This window comes from Capsicum annuum, chromosome 12 (assembly GCF_002878395.1).
Source record: "Capsicum annuum cultivar UCD-10X-F1 chromosome 12, UCD10Xv1.1, whole genome shotgun sequence".
In the NCBI taxonomy this organism is placed as follows: domain Eukaryota; kingdom Viridiplantae; phylum Streptophyta; class Magnoliopsida; order Solanales; family Solanaceae; genus Capsicum; species Capsicum annuum.
In genome coordinates, this window is record NC_061122.1 from 14,993,290 (window position 1) to 15,015,137 (window position 21,848).

General features: G+C 32.9%; 1 protein-coding gene across 1 annotated transcript; it reads left to right on the top strand.

Annotated features, from left to right (window-relative positions):
- Positions 1-21,165: 21,165 nt before the first annotated feature.
- On the top strand, positions 21,166-21,815 carry LOC107850829 (histone H2B.3). Its single transcript, XM_016695611.2, has one exon. The coding sequence runs from the start codon at positions 21,218-21,220 to the stop codon at positions 21,626-21,628; it is 411 nt and encodes a 136-aa protein (XP_016551097.1). The 5' UTR covers positions 21,166-21,217; the 3' UTR covers positions 21,629-21,815.
- Positions 21,816-21,848: the final 33 nt, after the last annotated feature.

The window sequence follows — 21,848 nt, forward strand, 5'->3', positions numbered from 1 at the left end:
GTTGATTAGGGAAAGGCTTAAGACAGCTCAGAGCCGACAAAAATCGTACGCAAAAATGATCTCAAGTTCGAAATTAGTGATTTTGTGTATTTGAAAATCTCTCCTTTGAAAGAAGTGAAGAGGTTTGGCAAGAAGGGGAAACTCAGTCCCCGATTTGACGACCCTTACCAAATTCTCAATCATTTTGTAAAGGTAGCTTACGAGCTTGAGTTGTCTTCAAACTTAGCTTCAGTGCATCCAGTGTTCCATGTCTCCTTGCTTAAGAAATGCATAGGAGATCCAGCAATCATAGTCACTATAGAGGGCATAGATATTCAGAACAACTTCTCTTATGAAGAGATCCTAGTTGAAATCCTTGATTATCAGACTCACAAACTGAGGAATAAAAAAGTCTCTCTAGTCAAAGTATTTTGGCGGAATCAGTCCGTTGAGGGAGCTACTTGAAAAGCAGAAGTAGACATGCGGACCAAGTATCCTCACCTTTTCTCTGCAAACTCAGACTCGGCCTAAGGTAACATTTTTCCTTTGAATTTACTCAGCCTCATATTCAGATATAGCTACCAACTTGGTATCAATTAACATTGTATACTCAGTCGTGTATTCACGAATCAGTTCAGTCATGTACTTATGTATCAGACATGCATGTCCAGTATACAAGCTCATCATATCAGTAATCCCAGTCATGCATTCATGAATTATGTTCAGTTATGTACTTATGCATTAGATATGCATGTTTAGTATGATAATTCAGTATATCAGTAATTTCGGTCATGAAATAATGCTTCAGTTGTGCATGTCTAGTGTCTAAATTCAGTCTATCAGTATTCTCAGTTTAATCAGTCTCATTTGAGGACGTATGTTCCCAAGGGGAAGATATTGTAAGATCTCGCAGAATCCTAAGCTCAACTCAGTTTTTTAAGCTTGCTGAGGGGTCCCAGACTTAGAAAATTCTAGCTAAGTAATCAGATGGCAACTCTATTTCGTGGCCTCTATGGCCTTAAAATATCAATCTTTAGGGTGATTCATGATCAAGAATGTCACTAGGTATTCCCGAACGAGTTTTATATTTTTCAAACCTCATTTGAACCATGTTTAGGGATCCAAAACAGTGAATCTACGCGATCTCGGTGTGGCGCATCGGCTATCGTGTCGATTAATATTTTTCCTTGGCTCCCAATGGCAAATTTCAATGAACTGACGTGGACTCGAGACTCAGTATGAAACTCAGTATAGTTTCATAGGATCAAGACTGTCAGATACAGCCACTCAGTTATCAACTACACAATATCAGTAAATTCAGATATCAGTTAATCAGTATTTAGACTCAGTATTCAGTATTATCACGATCTCAGTTACAGTTTACGTATTCATGCATGTACTCCCATCGAGTTATACTTATGTCATTCAGTTAGTATTGTTCATGCATATGAACCCATGCATTTCAGCCTACCTCACTTAGCATACCAGTACATTCAAAGTACTGACGCATACCTTTCTTTTGTGCTATGATATTTTATATTATAGGTTCAGACGCGCAGTCTCCTAATCATACTTAGCAGTTCAGATATTCAGCTGACAGAGTTAGTGGTGAGTTCTCTTTGTTCAAGGACATGATGATTATTTCAGTAGTTTAGCTTATTTTAGCAGTTCAGAGTTAGTTGGGGACTTGTCCCATCAACTCCATGTTTCAGATAATTTAGAGGCTTTTTTAGACTAGAGTATTTTCAGACAGATGTTTCAGTTTTGGTATTTTTATACCTTATTCAGTTTTAATTCAGTATTGAACCTTATGGCAAGTTTCTGCCTAATTTCTGTATATTACAGTATTATTATTTAGTTATTGCAGCAGGTACCAGTCATGGGTTAGCTTGTGGTCCTTTGGGATTATGAGAACCGTGTAGCATCCGGGGTACAGACTCGGGGCATTACACTTATCTATAGAGTGGGGCTAGGTCGGGATCGCCCACTATTTTAGAGGCTCGTTTGCAACGACGGAGCTGCAGCTGCGAAGTTTTGCCATGCCTGTGAAGGACGCATGACTAGCTAATGACTTTGACTATTGCAGAAGATTCACTGTACCTGTGGCATCGCAACTGCGATCATATCTCTCTAGATGCGAAAATCACTATAGGATAAACAGTGGGTTATTCCTTATTTTACATTTCTCACTTTTCTTCTTTCGATATATAAGTTGAGAGGGAAAGTTTGATTTTTAAAGTAAAGTTGGGGGTTGTAAATGATTTTCACTCCTAAATAATATTTTTGTAGAGTTTTATAGCAGAAATATTAATTAAGTGGTTGGCCATTAAAAATCACAATTTTTTTAGAGTTGGAATTGAATTTATGTTTGGCCATGAGTATGAATTTTTGTTTTTAAAATTATTTGATTTTACTTATTTCACTTTTCCAAATATACTTCAAATTGTATTTGAAATTCTCATGGTCAACACCAACTTGAAGTCGTGTTTGTACCAAAAAAAATCAAAAAAGGAAAACATTCATATGATTAAACGACCTCTTAGTATCAGTTATTGGTTAAACACATTTTAGTTATCAGGCTTGAAAATTTCATACATGAAATATCACAATCATTCTGATAGGCAAAGAGAAGAATTGATAGTTAAGTTGTGTTTTGAATTTTGATAAATAATTAATAATAGTTCAAGTAATAAACACACATACATGACAGTTCAGATATGAAAGTTAAAAAACGAGACACTTATTAAAGTTTTGTTTTGACCTTTTCACTCTCTCTTTTGATTTTCATTGGATTTGAATTTTGTTTATCCTTCTTCTCTCTCTTGAAAATTATAACCTTATCGGTAATACGTGCTACTTCATTCTTAATTAGATTTGATAGAAAGTATTCTACCTAAAGTAATGCTTTCTGGTGTGAATTTAAATTAGTCAAAACTCAAAGTGGATATCTATTCTTAAACCTTTATCACCTATTTTGTTTATTATTTCAGCTAATGTGTTAGCAAGAAGTTTAAATGAGTTGTTTGAAGATCCAGATTTTAGAGGATATGGAATGCCTAAGTGGAGTTTGAATATTAATCACTTATCATATGCTGATGATACTATTTTATTTTGCTTTGGACATGCAGCATCAATTAAGAAAATAATGGTAGTTTTGAGAAGATATGAATTCACCTTGGGTCAAATGATTAATCTTGATAAAAGTTTCTTTTATTTGCATGATAAGACTCCTATAGGTGTGGTCAATAATATAAAGAGGATAACTAGGATAAACCAAGGTAAGTTTCCATTCACTTACTTGGGTTGTCTTATTTTCTATGGTAGAAAGAATAAGGCACATTATGACGAGTTGATGAAGAAGGTGATGAAAAGGTTAAATTCATGGCAAAATAGACTTCTGTATTATGGAGGAAGGTACATTCTTATTGCACATGTGCTACAGTCTATGCCCATATATATATTCTATCTGCTATGAACCCTCCTGTGAGTGTAATTAATCAATTACACAAGATTTTTGCAAAGTTCTTTTGGGGGAATGCTACTGGTTCAAAAAATAAACATTGAGTTTCTTGGGACCTTATGTGTTACCCCAAAATGAGGGAGGCCTGGGTTTTAGATCTTTACATGATATGTCGAGGGCATTTTTTGCAAAACTGTGGTGGAGTTTTAGAACTTCCACCTCCTCCATGTGGAGTTTATATATGTGAATAAATATTAAAAAGTTCCATCCTTTACTGACTAAAGGAATTAGAGCATCTCGTGTATGGAGGAAAATAATTGCTATAAGAGAAGAGGTAGATCATCTAATATGGTGGCGGGTTACAGTTGGAAACTCAAGTTTTTGATATGATAATTGGACTAAATAGGGTGCATTGTATTATGTGGAAGGAGAAACTTTTAAAGATGAAGAAATAGAGGTAAAGACGTTCATCAGAAATGGAGAGTGGGATAGGCAGAGGTTGTTATTAGTTTTATCTGAAGAGATGGTGGAGTTGATAATTCAGACAGTAAAGCCTATTGTTGAGGGACACCATAATGATAGACCATGGTGGATGGGAAGTACAATTGGCCAATTTATTGTGAAATCTGCCTAGGAGATAATAAGGAAGAAAAAAAAAAGGAGGGATTATGATTTTATTTGGAATAAAGGTTTACCTTTCAAATACAATTTTTTCTTATGGAGAGTGTGGCACAGAAGGATCCCTACAGATGATAATGTAAGAAGAATGATGATTCACTTGGTGTCAAGATGCTGGTGTTGTGAGGACAAAAAGGAGGAAACTATGTCACATATATTACTAACACCCCCCATAATTTAAAGCTTTGGAGGGAGTTTGCTCATTTTGCGGAGATCAAAATGGACAATGTGCAGCTTCAATAGATGATTGTGTCATGGTGGACAAAGGACTCAATACCAAAACTCAATAGCATCTGCAAAGCTATACCAACCATTATCATGTGAACCTTATGAAAAAGGAGAAACTCTATTAAACATGGAGGGTCCATTTCTTTTAAGGAAATGGTGTTATAGATCCAAGAAGTGATAAAGAAATTGATCAAGAATCTGTATCCATGGATAAAGTTAAAGATTTGGCTATGGCCAGGGTTGTGGACACTATGAGTACATACAGGCCAAGACTTCATTATCACAAAGTGGAATGGAAGAAATCAGAGTGCCTACAATTAAAATGCACTATGGATGGTGCTTGTAGAGGGAACCCGAGGATGAGCTCATATGATTTCTGTATAAGAGATGAAAGAGGTGATCTTGTATATGCTAGAGCTAAAGGCTTGAAAATTGGTACAAATATAGAAGCTAAATCTATTGCTATTAAAGAAGCCTTAGAGTACTGTCATGAGAAACTTTTTACAAAGTTTATCATAGAGACAAATTCTTTATTTATCATAGAGACAGATTTTTTAAGTCTTAAGAAGATGATTCTAAGGCAATGGAAAATTCCTTGGGAACTTGTTGGTATTATTGAGGAGATTAATTTTCTAATATAGAAATTACATGCTACTCTCACTCATACATTTAGGGAAGGAAACTCAGTGGCCGATTCTTTGGCAAATGAAGTGATAGAGACACAAGAAATGTAAGAATATCACCTTTCTCAACAGTTAACAGTGAAAACAAGGAGGCTTATAAACATTGATAAGGATCAAATTCCACACATCAGAATCAAGACAAGGAGAATAGTTCAGCAATAACCAATAGAGTAGCATGCATTTTTACAAACCTAACAGAGCGCAACAAGCAGTAACAACAACAAAGGAAAATAAAGAGCAAAGTAAAGAGAGTGTATCAGGCATGAAGAATCTTCTAATCTTCCAACTCAAAATCTGGGTGAAAAGGTAAACTCAAGATCACCTGAAAATGGAGATGAGGGATTAGATTTGAATTCACAGAAGATAGATTTGTATGTACAACATAGTTCACCTGGGAGGAGTGAAGCAAAGAGTGAGTGTTCAGCTAAGATCAGATTCAGCTGGAACAAGAGAAATTGGAGCTTGGAGTTCCGGTAGCATCATTTATGGTGACAATTTAAAGGGAAAGTGGAGAATGAAATGTAATATTGTCCTAATCCTTTCTGTATTAGACAAGATGAAGTCTTTTCAGCTTCGTTGTCTTATGGACCAGATTTTGGATCCAGTGGAATGTAAATTGGGCTTTTGGCCCCTTTTTAATAAAATGGTCTCAATAGGCCTAAAAAAAAAAATCCATTCTTAAACCGCCCACCCACTCATTCCACAAAAAAAAGAGTTAAACTTCTCAACAAACGTACTGGTGGGGTGATAGGCACTTTTTATCCTTATTAGTTTAGGTGTACGCGCCTTGCACTTGTACCTCACTTTAATGAGTTCAAACATTACATTAAATAGGATATTGTTTAAATAATAAAGATGAATATAATAATTAAATTTAATATCTTTTGAGTATGTAAAGATGGAAAATTTATTTATTAAACCTAACTTTTACCCAAAATATTTTTAAAAGTCGATCGACATTCTTCTACCATCTGTAAATTGCTACAAAATAATATAATGATACAGACATCAAAATAATTTAATTAAATCTAATCTTTACACACAAAAATTTTCTTAAAGTCATCTAACACTCATCAATCATCTGTAAACAATAACAAAATAATATGATAATAGAGATATCAAAATAATACAACTAAACCTAACCTTTACATAAGAAAATTCCTGAAAACCGATCAACATTTATCTATCACCTGTAAACTGCAACAAAATAATACGATAAAAGTGATATCAAAACAATACATTAAACTTAAATTTTACAAGCAAAATTTTCTCAAAGTCGATCAAGATTCATCTACAAACTGTAGCCTACCACAAAATAACAAACTAATGGAAATATTACGATAATACAATTAAACCTAACTTTTACCTAAAAAAAAATTTCAAAGCCGACCTACATTCATCTAACATCTGTAAATTAAAATAAAATAATATGATAATAAAGACATCAAAACAATACAATCAAACCTAACCTTTACGCAAGAAATTCTTCAAAGCCAATCGAGTTTCATCTATGACCTGTAAACTATAAGAAAATAATATAATATTGATGACAAAGCTTCAATTTTGATATAACTAATTCTTGTCTGAGCGAAAATTTTGACCCTACAGAATGATTTTGAACGAAAATAAAGAAGATATATATATATATATATATATATGTTGAATTCTACTATGCTAACAAAAATAGTGAAGAAATTGGCGGTTAGAAAATCAAACATCCACCAATCTAGACATGCAATCAAATCAAGTTAAGATGAGCATCAATCATATTCTCCCAATAGGAAAATCGGTTTGTTCTCTAGTTTAACTTACATCTCAATATTTATAAAAGTATTTTCTTAATTAATAGAGTCCTATTTTAGGAGTATTTTTTTAACTAAACAGTAGAAAGAAAAATATTAATTAGTTCTCCTACCATATAGTTTAGCAGTCCCATATATTTTAGAAAGTAGTAGAAAGAAAAGTATTAATTAATTCTCCTACCATATATTTTAGGAGTCTCATATATAATAGAAAGTCTAATTGATTTAATAAAAAATAATTAAATAATAATTTTAGAAAAAAAATGGTAGAACAGTTCAGTTTTTTCTAAAGAAGAGTCTTTTCATAAAGGGCAAAAATTTCAAATCACTTTTCTAAAAGTCCTCACACTTTTAATATTATAGATTATAGATATAGATATAGACTATAGATATAGATTACAGATTATAGATTTAGTCTTGAGTTAAGTTATGGGTACGAAATGAGAAAATTTGGCTATTAAGCCTCTTCAGATTTTCAATTAGCAAAATGGCCTACTGAAACAAGTTGACTATTAAGCCTCTTCAAGTTTTCAATTAGCAAAATGACCTACTTCTATTTTCACATTGGTCGGATTGATAATTGATCTATCCATATATAGGTGTAACGCCCCGAATCTGATACCCGAAACGCTACACCGTGCCCATGACCCCGAAGGATCACAAGATAATCCATGACTGATATCTGTAAACTGAGCACTGAATAATAGTAATAATATCATAAATGCAAAAATATGAACTGAAAGGCCATAAGGTTCAATACTAGTACATAACTGAAAAATATGGTATAACAATACCAAAACAACTGAGATAATTGTCTGAACATACTGTAGTTTGAAAGCCTCTAAACTATCTGAATAAGGAGTTGATGGGACATGTCCCCAACTAACTCCAACTACTGAAATAAACTGAAAACTGAAATAGTAATGTGATCATCATGTCCTCGAAGGATAAGGACTCACTGCTAACTCTGATCGCTGAACTGGGATGCTACAGGTTCTCTGGAGCTTGTGCTTCTAAACCTATGGTATAAGACACTATAGCGCAAATGCGCCAGTACTTTGAATGTACTGGTATGCAAGTGATGTAGGCTAAATACAATAGGCTCATATGCATGAACAATACTAACTGACTGACTAACATGAACGTGAGAATACTTGCATTCATACGTAACTGTAACTGAGATCATGATAGGACTGAATACTGAGTTCTGACTACTGAGTCTACTGACATTGACATCTGAGTCACTGATGAGTGAGAAACTGATACTGTATTATTGAATACTGAGGGTCTGATACTATGTTATTGATACATGGATAACTGTGTCTGACAGTTCTGATTATGAAGATCTGGCCTGGTTGACTGCATCTGACACTCCTGAAGCTAAATGCTAATAGCATAAGTTCTGATAACTGATAACATGAGTGACTGTATCTGACAGTCCTGAATCTGATGGAACTAGCTGAGTTTCGTACTATATTAGAGTAACTGAATCTGAGATCAGTCCTATCTAGCGGGTGATCTTTAAATCTGATAATACCGTTACTGATTGACCATATTTGAGATCATTCCTGTGTAGAGGGTAATCCAGGAGTCTATTTATAATGATAAGGAGTGACTGTATCTGGCAGTCCTATATCTATACTATTGAGCTGAATTGACTGTATTTGACAGTCTGATTTTGTAATTGAAACTGTGGGATGTATTTATCTAACCGACATGCCCTATACTAAGCTAATTGGGGTCCAACCTGTAACCCCAACTAGAAGGGTATTAGTACCACGTCACTGGTAAAGACAACTATTGTGGAGTCAGTCCTAATCTAGCGGTGACCCCTGGGATCAATCCTATACATTTAAATGCGCTAACGGGTGATACCTGAGTATGTCAGTCCTATCTAATGGGTGACATCTCATACCTATGTTGTCTACGTAGTTCTGGAACTTAGGGGTTACTTCTAGGAATCTCAGTCCTATCTAGCGGGTGAGTCCCCATCCCTAAGCTCGCTTGGTGCTGAATCCTACTCCCATCTGAAAGACACTAAACTGATTAATTGAACTAATACTAGAGGTATTGTGTAGCGGAGCTAAACTGAATTTACTGAGTTTCGTTGACTGATGGAACGTACTGAGTTCTGAGGACTGACTGAGAATACTAAAGTTACTGAGATTACTGAGCTACTGAAATTACTGAGATTTCTGAGATTTCCTGAGTCATATGAATGACTGAGTTATATGGATCATAGCTTGACTGAGGAGATCGTGAAAACATGACATGGCTCTAGGCACAGAGCTAAATGTTTGGGTACAAGTACCCCCAGGACTCGATGATAAAAAACTGACATAGCATGGCTTACTTGAACACATAACCAACAACACAATTCATAATTCATAGATTGAAGCACTTTATCAAACATGTGCTATGCATAAGCTTGTACATTCATGGGGATTTCATGATATCATACTAGTTGGGCATTGTTCTTTCGTCTAGGCATTTAATCATACACATGGTAGGCATAGCACATGTAGACAACCTTATACAACAATTAATCATCGTGATTCATCTCTAATTTCATTATCCTAGGATTTATTTATAGGTTCACATGAATATACATCTATACAAATCAATTCCATATAAAACTAATCACCCAACATGGATTTGAATTCAATTGATCATTCTCAACATAAAAAAAAAAACCCAACATGAAATTCATAAAGAAATCCATAAACTTAAACCTAGAAAAGAGATTCTCGGGCTTCATGGACGAAAGGAGTCCATGAATGAACACTACGCATACCTTAGTTCGTGATTTCGTGAAGATTGACGGTGAAATCTTCTTGAATTTGAATCCCTAATAGAAACTCTAGCTTGTTCTTGAGAGAAACTAGCATATTTTGGGTGAAGAATGACTAAATCACGTGTTATTGGGTTTAAATAGGGGAAGGAAATTGACCCTTTTAACCCTTGGATGGTCTTTAATTTCTGAGAAAATTTCCCGATTTTCATCCTTGGCGAGACGCGCCACTATCGCGCCAAGTCGCTGGAAAGTGGCAAATAGGAAATTGCACAGTGGCGCGACACGGAGCTATCGCGTTGCCAACTTGTCTGGGACCTGAAAGTTTGGCGCGACGTGCCACTATTGCGGAGAAACACTGGAAATTGACAATTGCCATTTGAGCTATCTCCGTGACATACTGAAGGCTCAGGTGATACTCTGTCTTACTAAAAAGGCTCTAACTCTTCACCCGGGTGTCGAATTTTGGCGAATTTGGTATCAATGGAAAGCTTATTTGATTTTCCATACGATAAAAAGTGAAAATCTTAAAAATACCACGTGTACAAAAGTGAATTCATCTTTCAAAAAAAAGCTTCTAACATTCTTGAGAAACTTTTCTATCTAGGAAAAGTACGGGGTATTATAATAGGTCGGATTGATAATCGATCTTTCGGATTGATAATCAATCTATCGGATTGATAACCGATCTGTCTATATATCAGTTGGATAGATAATAGATCTATCTAAAAAATGAATCATTTCCCTAAAAAAACTTGTAGTCTATTTAATTAAAAAGAAAACTTGATAAGGTCATTCAACGAAAGTTTTTGTACGAAATCGCCTTTGAAAGAGAACCCTTTACTGTTAAATTGAAATTTCTGACACGCATTCGAATTAATGAGACGCATAATGATATCGTCTATGGGTGGAAAACTTGATCCAATAATTGTTTGATTATAAGGATATATTTAATTTGCCAACTTTTTTTTGGTTTTCGCGAATTTAGTATTCGTTTTGAGGTTTGACAGATCCAAATTCACATGAAATGTCTATGCCAAAAGTATTTTCGTTTGCAAAGCTCAAACTTAAGATCCCCATTTAAGAAAAAAATGAAGAAATATAGAGGAGTAATTAATTATTGTTTGCAACATAATTTAATTTATGAAAAATAAACTACAACTACAAATAAAAATAGAAATATGAATGAAACAATAACTTTTTATTGATAAACGATGTGGGTACAAATCTGTTCCTCCCTTGATTCGTCACTCTTGATTTTCTCCTTAATTCGAGGGCCATCAGTAGCGTATTTCTTGAATGTACGAAGATTTGAGTATGAATTTCTCCGTAATTCGAGGGCCGTTAGTGACATATTTCTCAACGTAGAATTTTTTTTATTTCATCTCCATCGAAGGAGAATTTGTAGATCTTCTTGATGTATTTGATTATCAAAAAGGGAGGATTTTGATTCTTCTTATATTTGATTATCAAGAAGAGAGAATTTTGATTCTTTTGTAATATTCTATGTATTTGATTATCAAGAAGAGGGGATTTTGGTTCTAGAGGTTTTTGATTCTTTTGTGATATTCTATGTATTTGATTACCAAGAATAGAGATTTTGATTCTTTTGTGATATTCCATGAGTCTATGAAATTATGAAATAATCTAGAGTTATTTGATTTCTTTATGAATATCTCATGAATTTGTGGATCTTGGAGACGCCTGGATATTCGCCCCCTTTATATAGACGTAATTTAGGATTTGAGTAGAGCAGCATCAAGCTAGATATAGGGTAAAGTAGCCCAAAACTTTAACAAAAATTAAACTCTTTTTGTAGAGTCTACAAAATTTTAATGTCTACAATTCTGATTACACATCAACTTTTAATGGTTGAATTAGGAGAGTAGTCGTGCTAAAGTTGAAAATATGTGTGGAGTTCAGTAATTGTGTGAAATTATGGATGAAATTGGCATTTAAACCTAAATGTCTTATTATAAATCGAAATTTAAGTACCTCTCAAAACTATAAAATAAATAAAGGTATGTAAATTATCTATTGTTTCCTACATAAATTTGGAAAATAACTCGATAGTTTTTTTTTCCTGCAATATTGTGTTGCATTTTTCTTTACCTCGTTCTAAAAGTTTTCACATATTTATTTTTTGGTGACTCGAATCTATAATTTTAAAATTGGAGACGAGAAATACTTACCATCCGAACGGTTGTCTTATCTTGCATTGCATATTTGTACGTGAAGAAATGATGTCCAACTTTTAGTATAGTTAGGCACCAAATTAGCTGAGGCACAATTTTCAAAATGTACCTCTATAAATAACTAAAACAAGGTACTCCATATCTATTTGGTGTTTGGCCATCAAAGGTTTGAGGTTTAAGTTTTAATTTGGAATTATATTATATATTTTTTGTTTACCTCGTTGTAGGAGCTTCCACATTTTAATTCTTTTTGCAACTTGAATTCACAGCGTCAAAATTTGAAAGCAGAAGTACTTATCATCTGAGCAACCTCTTTAATATTGGAATTATAGTTTGTTTATGAAATATGAATAAATTTTAATTTTAATTTATGATGTAAAATTTCAAATTCTTGACAAAAGTAGAATTTTAAATGCAATGGTGAAAAATAGATACATGTCACATACTTGATACATTTTCTAAGAACTTGATGTAAGCCAAACCCTATTTCTCTTACCATTTTTTTTTTCCAGAAATCTTTGGGCTAAGTATTACTCACTTTTTAATCATTCTTTTATTAGCTTTTTATTCGGTATTCTATATTTTTGTATTGAAGTTTGATCAAATTTAAATTTGTCCATTGCAAAGTCCATTTCTAAGAGTGGCGCTTCCAAAAAAAAAAAAAATTCTTTTTCTAGAGGTCGAAATCTCTTATTAAGGCTAAATCTTTGTTTGTTTTTTTACCTTTTACACAGAGAAAAAGTAAAAGAGATAAAATCAGAGGAATGACCACTGGCTTCGGGTTAATTACTCTTTAAGTATGATTGAATTCGAAATATTGACAACTTACTTCTGATTATTATTTGATTATGAGGAGATATTTAATTTATCAAAAATTTATTTAGTTTTCACGAATTTGATAGTATTTATTTTGAAGTTTGACTGATCAATAATTAATTTATATGAAAAAGTCTCACTTTGAAACCTTTATGTAATAAAGATAGAGAAGTAGGGAGTGATTATCACTGCACCTAAATCTTTAATGGTGAAATTAGGAGAGTACAATGTAACTTTGTGCTAAAGTTGAAAAATAAATGATGCCAAATCTCAGTGTAGTTAGTCACTACTGAACTAGCTGAGGCAAAATATTCAAAATGTACCTCTATTATATATTTTACCAGAACAAGAATCCAAAATATTCACTACCAAACATAAAACTAGGGCTGGTTTGGTAAGTACGATTAAATTATCTCGAGATTATAATTATTGAATTGTTTTATAGTATATGGAAGGTTGTATAAAATAATCACATGGTTGATGGGATGGGATAGGTTATACCAAGATTAAGGAGTCGTTTGGTGTGAGGTATAATGTATAATAGTCCCAGGACAAAATACAAAATTATTTCATTCCACGTTTGGTTGGAGGTACCAGTTAGTCCCAAGATTATTTATCCCACCATTTATTTCTTAGTGATGGAATAAGTTATCCCGTATAAATTGTGGGATAACTAATCCCGAAATAACTTGTTCTCAACCAAACGACTGTGGAATTAGCTTTATACCATCAACCAAATATGGTATAAAATTTATTAATATGATATTCCACCTTATACCTCCTACCAAACGACCCATTAGGGCTTGTTTGGTATGAGGGATAAGGTAACTTATCTCAAAATTAATTTTAGGATGAACTTATCCGATGTTTTGTTAGAAATTGGGATAAAATTGCGGAATAACTTATTACGAGATTATAATGTTATTTTTTTTCTTATATTAAAGGTGGAAAAACAATTCTAAAATAACTAATTTCAAAATAAGTTATTCCAAAATAACTTATTATCTTACCAAACGAGCCCTTACAAGTTACAACCTGTAGTCCTGGTGCTATCTAGTACCGGAAAATCGTTTGTTTGCTTTTAAAAATGAGCAATTTTCATAAATCCCAACAGTATAGTGCCTGCCTAATTATATAACATCCCAAATATTTTCCTACTTACGTAAAATCTTAATTTTTCATTCATTATCGCGATACATCACCATCTGATACATAAATACTGATACATAACTCTTATGTATTAATACCACAGAGGTACATTTAGATACATAATTATGTATCGAAAGCACCAAAACATTCTACATGATTTTTGTAGATTTTTAATCAAACACATCTTTCTTATATATCTGTAATCTAATATTCAGTAAGATACATAGCTTTTGTAAATTTGGTGGATGATGGCGTGATATATCTTCTTGTCTTTTTCTGCCAGATACATTATTTTTACGTCTTTTTGAACTCTCTTCACAGATACATCATTTTTATGTATGTTCATTAACATCATCATCTTTAACCTCGATTGACGAATCTGCGAACTTCATAATTCCTCACAGTTTGAACTGTCTTGTACGCCGCTAGTGATTCAAAATGTGATGGTGAAGGAAGCCGTGAATTCAGAGTTATAAACTCTGTACGAATCATTCAAGATCCGTATATACATTCGCGATCTGATGGTGGAGTAGACCGTCGTGGACCTTTCTCCGATCGCTCGCAATCGCCATTAAAACACAATTTGAATTTGCAGTAATAGCAATTATAACGAGAGAATTTCGAAACCCAAATTTGTTATTGAGATTTGAGAATAGTGGCAGAATGAAATGAAATGGGTATGCAACCTCTTCATAGTACTGGGATTTGTTATTGAGACAAGAGTCAATTGTTGCCGCCGCGGGTTAGTTTTTATTGTTCTAATTGCTGTTATTGCTTCTTCAGTGATGTATTTGATGATTTGTAGATATAAATTATAATTCGAATTGTTTATAATAATTTTAAGAAATTAAAATTTTAAATAATAGTGATAAATTAAGGTGTGATATTATGTAATATTTCTTTTTAATTAAATTTCATTATGCACTATCTACAATTATGTCATTTTAATGGTAGGTTCTATTTAATAGCACTGACAGACTAGAATAAATTGTAACTAACGTCCTATCATAACAAATTACTTCACTGATAATATGAAAAATCATAATATTATGAGTGTGTATAACTTAATTCCTTTTTTTAAAAAGTTATTACCTGATGCATTCACGAATGTGACTTGATGATCAACGAGTTGAATACAATCATGAGATCTTAATTCTCACTTCTAGTAGAAACAAAAACACTCTAGATGATTTCTTCTAATATGTTTCAACTTTGGTAGATAGAGTTACCTGATAAATGTTACTCGTTAGAGGTCATGCAAAATATCCTAGACTTCTAGTGGACAGGGTTATATCTAATATATATTATTGATTGAGGGTGACATATATCTCATAAAATGAATCGAAATATGTAGGGACTAGTCCGAACATCATAGTTATTTTGTTTTATTTTAAAAAAAAAATGAAAGAATTCAGAAACAGCTGGTAGGGTTTCCAATTCAACTAAAACATAAAAATAGAGTGGCTTTAATTTTTTTTTTAAAAAATAGAGTGGCTTCAACTTGGCATCTGACAAAAGGATGATATAATTTAGGCCTCGAGGCAGTGCACTATAGTTCTTTTTTTGGAAAAAAAAAAAAACAAGTAGTGTAATTTTCAGTTAATACTAGGAAAAGTCAATTATTGTATACAATTTATTTAATTGTATTTATAGTTTAACAAGAAAGATTCTGCCTGAATACATTTTTTTTAATCACATGAATGTTAATACTTGAATCGGGGTAAATTATTTACTCAACATTCCTTTGAAATTAAAATAGTACAATTCTTTCTTCATTCTGTCAATGCAAAATGCTTTATGACTTGTGCATCAGGCTGCGATATCACATGAACACATCTCTCAAAACATGCCGGATTCAAAAAGATATCTCAAAAAGTTATACAAAAACTATTATCTAATATTTATTTGTATGAAATAATAAGGTGACGTACTTGATTAGGTCTTAATTTAATTTGAATTATTTAAAGTCCATTAACAAGTTTGATGTGTGTTCATTAAATTATTTTGTGAGCAAGCAATAGGTAATAATATAACCAAGCTTGGTTGGTCTAGTGGTTAGCTCACTAGGTCGCTTAAGTAAGTGTCGGGGGTTCGATTCCCGCCTTGTGCATGCAGTAACCAATTGGCCAGCGATAAACCCTTAAATTGAGTATCCTTGGCTTGTCGGGCTGAGGGATACCTTGGGAAACCAAAAAAAAAAAAAGGTAATAATATGATGTAATGTGGATATGATTCTAAGTACTATAGAAATAGTATTGGGAGTGATTTAGAGTTTAATGAACGCCAATCACATATTGTATTAAAGTTTTCAATGAGTGACATAAATCTTAATTAACATAAAGATATTTACCTCATAATATATAAAGGTATTTGGAGAAGATTTAGTTGAAAGTCCACATTGGAAACTTATTTTGAAAAATAGATACTCTTTTTTTATTTTATTTAAATTTTTAGGGTTTTAGAAAAAGTGGTGAGGTATGGGTTAAAGTGTTAAACAAAATAATTTTTTTATGTATTTATTAAATACTTTTTCCATTCCACTTTTTTATTAAATACTAAATTTTTTTCTCTCTCCTCTTCTCTCTCGTCTCTCCCGCTTCTCCTCACCATTCCACCATTTTGCATTTTCTACGTTGTTCAAAGCTTGAAGAACTTCGATCTTCAACTTCAGGTAAGTTATATTCATCTCCCGAGTAATTTGTGCTCCATATTGATGATTTTTTTTTATTTTTTCGGTGTTTTGCTTTCTGCTGATTATGATTGAGGTTTACAGAAATTTGAATTTAAAAAAAAATGGGGCTTGATTTTACTGAAATTGATTGTTTTTAGTTGGTATTTATTCGATTTTTGATGGATAATTGGTAGATATAGATTATCCATGGCGATTGCATGTTGAATTTCTTTTGCTAATTTTATCAGAATGTGCAAAGAAATGTGATTTTTGTTCAAACTTTTGTTTAATGTAATGATTTTGTAGAAGCATGTTCATGTTGGGGATTCCTTGGTTCGAATGATACTCATATTACGTATTTTGACGAAATTTTTTTTTTTTTTTTTTGAAAAAATGGGGCTTGATTTTACTAAAAAAATGTGTTTTTAAGTTGGTATTGGTTTGATTGTGCGTTGTTTTTGTTGGATTTTAATTTCCCTCTACGATTGCATTGAGATTTTTTTGCCAATTTTTTTCGATTTTCATGCTAAAAATCTAGGTTCCTTCCTGTTTTTATTCAATATAATGGTGATTTAGATGTATGTTCTTGGGGGTGATGGAGTTGTTTTGAAAGAAACTTTGTTGTTCTGCAAATAGGTTATTTTGGTGCTGCAACTGTTGTCATGTTAATAGACTGTTAGGTCGATTAGGTATTGTATTTGCTTTTATAGTTGAGAAATGTTATTTTTTGGTTCGTAGATCATAACAATTGACTAGAGATAACAAACGCAAGGCTGTAGAAGTTGATAGATCCGAGGAAAGAAAAAATAAGTAGTTGATGAATCGGAGAATAGAAATTGCAGCGAGAAAGTTGTTGAAGCTTCGGTCCGAGATGAGCCGAAGGAAATAGAAATTGAGGCTAGGATGGATGAGGAAGCATTGATCTTGCTCCGCTGTGCAAGGTTTATTTCGGCTGAGAGGTACGACCTCGCCACAGTCATGGATGATGTCGGATCATTTCCGGCTTAGATATCCTTTAGGTCCCGTTTGAAAATATTTTATGAATTCAAACAAGTCGTGGTTGATCAACGTCTGAAGTCTAGGTTTAAGAATTCCTGTTTTGGTGGTTTATAGAACTTTCCAGAACATATGAAGTTCAACGAACAACTTGTCCAATATACACTTCTTCGCTGAGTTGAACAGGACAACAAACTGCATGAAATGTGGTTCTGCATCAATGACAGGCCTGCATGTTTTAGCCTGAAGGAGTTTGCACTAATCATGGGTTTAAACCGTGGGTGTTATTTCCACGATTCAAAATATGTCAAAGCGATAAAGGATGGTGAAACTTTTTTCAAAAAAATTGTGAAAAAGATGAGTGTAAATACGAAGAGATTGTTGAAGCTTATTAGAGGTGAGAGACTGAACAAGGAGGACAAGTTCAAATGTTGCTTGATTTATTTTGTGCGCTGCATATTGCTTGCACGCGACTTGTCGAAAATTGTGGACATAGACACCATCAAGATGGTAGATAACTTGAGCTTCTTTGAGAGATATCCTTGGTGAAGGAGTTATTTGCCTCGACTCTAGACTATCTAAAGAACAGATAGACTTCGGCAGGCAGAAGAACATATTTGTGACAAAGGGAGTTTCATCATACGTGCTCTACGAATTTCTCTAGGCATTTATGATATTTGATTATAAACCATTGAAGTAGTTTATTATATACTGTAATTCATCTATGGTGTCTATACTATACCAATTCTCAGTTATATATTTTTATTTTTTATTTTGATCACAGATTTGGATATACGAAGCTTTTTTTGCGCTCGACAGGAAAAATGATAAATCAACTGAATACCCGCTGCTCGTTCCCCGATTGCTCTGATGGCACACCTCAAAAGGCGATAAACTAATCGAAGGTGATCTATATTTGAGCGGATAGAGGCATGGAGCACAAATGTATGAACCTATTTTTTCGAAGAATACTTTCACTAATATTGTGTTGCTAATCAATCACATTTGCTTATTTATCTGTAGAGAGTGCACTTGTACCTTATCCCCACAGTCGTGAAATGAAGCAGTACTACATGAAAAAGTTCAAAGCATTCACGGACGAACCGAATGACACATTCAACAATGGCTTGAAGGTCCATCTGGAGGGTGTGACTGTCATCACCTCATCGGAGGATGGTAAGAATGGGGATGATGATCGGAATTTGGGTGGAAATACTATTTCAAGGCATGTCACTCGAGGTACGGAGAGAAGTAAGTCGAGAGCATCGGGAAAGACACCGATGATTGAAAATCTGGAAGAATGTGTGTTTAGGCTGGAGAAGTCGATCGAAGACATTGTTGATTTTATGAAAGAAGAGAGGCTGATGATAGCAGAAAAGGAGAAACAAAAGAAGAGAGATGAAGATGAAAGTAATATCTGCTCTATATATTATAGAAGTTGCAAATTTTATATAAGCCATTTTACTTATAATAGAATCTATACCATTCTTCATCAACCGATGTCTTAGTTTATTATAAATAGTAAATACTTGAAAATGCAGGTATGCAGGTGCAAAGTCAGCATTCAACGGCGAGGACTATCCGCGATGACTACGCGGTATTAAAGAAGCGCTCCTTGAGGTAGCAGCTTTGGAACATGCCTCGATCAATACTGATGAAGAATTCATTCATGGCGAAGTTTGCTTGCCGTGTGCTACTTTCCTTGAGGTATTAAAGAAGTTTGTTTGCAGTGTGCTACTTTTCTTTAATGGCGAGTCCTCCTAATTAATTCATATAAAAATTATCACTAAAATTTTATATTTTGAAAGATGATTTTTATATCCATTCGATTTAGCCCAAAATTATAATGAGCCACTAAAATCATTATAGTTCCGAGTGAATCTTTCATACGCATTGGTGAAAAAATCATATCACTAGGTAAAAAAGTCATTTTACAATTATTGTTATTTTTGCTGAGTCCTTATTTGTTTGCACTTAATGGCGGTTTGAATTCAGACTTCATACCATTAAGTGTATTTGTTTTTCATTAAAATTTTGGCTCTTAATATGTCTGAATAGGTCTTAATCATTTAGATTTGGAATAAGTCTAATCATTAAGATGTATTCTTATATTGAATAATATTCACCACCACTCTATCCATAATCATCAGTTACCACCACTAACAACCTCTACTACCACTACCATTGTCAACCACCACCACCAACCACCTCCGTCATCACAACCACCATTCACAATCATAATTGCTACTACCCATAACTTACAATTGCTACCATATCCACTACCAACATCACTAATCACTAACATCATTCATTACCACTATTACAAAACATCTGCATTATCACTAACAAATATAAATATTTTTTTCAATCAAATAATAATTTTTGTATTAGATCAAATATTTTTCTAATTATTTTTTGTTTGAATTATATTTTTTATTATATATCCAAATAAATTAATTTTACATATTCAAATATTTTGCATATTGTTAGTACTACCACATAGGAAAGAGGTAGATTTCTCAATCCACTCCATCCTTCATTCTACACCGTTGATTAACTATATCATTCAATGGCTTAAATTCACAATCCCCGTCATCTAAAAACAACCAATAAGAATTTAGCGTACAATTAAACTAAAATAATACTAACTGAACCCATGCTTCCAAAAATATTTTCAATATCTATAATCTATATTTATAATATATTAAATGTGTGAAGGACTTAAAAATGTTGTTTGAATTTTTTGTCCTAAATTTTTACTTTAGACAAAATTATTTTTTTACTATTTTTTCTAAATAATTTAATTTTAAATAATGAAAGTTATACGTGCGAGACACGTAAGGTTAAACTAGTAGTAATTTTTAAATATCTAAAGCTAAATTTTCAAAATTCGATTCAATATCAATTACTCCCTCAATTAGCTTTTACTTATCACAGTTTAACTTGATATATTCATTATTAAGTCCCATTTGACTCTGAATATAATGATTTTTCAGAATTGACATTAGTGTTGTGTTTGATCATTAATATAAATTGAAGTTGTTTTAAAAGTTTTGTGAGAGAAATGTGAGTGAAATAAGTTTTACATGTTTCACTTTTCAAATAATAACGTTCATTAAAGTAAAAAAAATTTATGGACAAACACTACTATTTTCATTAAAATAAAATAATTTTTCAAAAAAAATGAAAAAATACTCATAGTCAAACCCCTACTATAAAAATAATTATCTACAATAGCTATTTTATCATAGTAGCCCTGTTAAATAACGGTTACAATTACGGAGGGAGTACAAATAGTACTATCTCTATTTCATGCTACTCGTCTCCTCTACTACTAAAATAGTTATTTTAGTAATTAAATTGTTTAATTTGTGAAATCAAGAAAAACTTATTATTTTCTTTAATACTATATTTATTATTAATTAAATACATACAATATTATTAATTAAATTTAAAATTTCGAATTATAACTAATAACGTTAATTTTTTATTTAGTATAAAATAAATTTATAGTAATAAATAGTTTATTGAAGGAGGGCCAAGTCAAACATATGGTGATGTAAATTTATCAATCCTTCATCCTTCATTCTAAACCGTTGATTAACCATATCATCCAACGTCCAAATGTCACGATCCGCGTCATGTATAATCAACCAATCACAATCCATCCCAAAATTCCTATATAAGCAATCCTCATTCACCTTTTCTCCACACAATTACTTCAACTTCAAATTCATATCCAAATTCAAAATCTCCCAATTCCTCAAAAATGGCGCCAAAAGCCGAGAAAAAACCCCACACTCCCGCCGCCGAGAAAGCTCCCGCAGAGAAGAAGCCAAAAGCCGGGAAGAAACTCCCAAAGGACGCTGCCGGAGACAAGAAGAAGAAGAGGGCAAAGAAGTCAATTGAGACTTACAAGATCTACATCTTCAAGGTGTTGAAGCAAGTTCATCCCGATATTGGAATTTCAAGCAAATCTATGGGGATCATGAACAGTTTCATCAACGATATCTTTGAGAAACTTGCTCAGGAAGCTTCTAGACTTTCTAGGATCAACAAGAAGCCGACGATTACTTCAAGGGAAATTCAGACTGCTGTGAGACTTGTGCTTCCTGGTGAATTGGCTAAGCATGCTGTTTCTGAGGGTACTAAAGCTGTTACCAAATTTACTAGTGCTTGAGTTATTAGGGATTTAGGGTTTTCGATTTAGGGGTTTGTGATGTAAAGAAGGAAAACTGATTAGACAAACCGTAGGTCGATTTAATATAATAGTAGTCTTTATATTTTCTGCATTTTGTAATGATGTAATGTTCTTCCCTTTTGTTAGATTGTTAAATTTGAAAGGAAAATATGCTTTACCATTCTCAGATTCGTTTTTTTTTTTTTTTTTTTTTTTTTTA

Excerpts from the sequence above, each read along its gene's own strand:
- LOC107850829 (XM_016695611.2), top strand. The coding sequence starts at position 21,218 with ATGGCGCCAAAAGCCGAGAAAAAACCCCACACTCCCGCCGCCGAGAAA.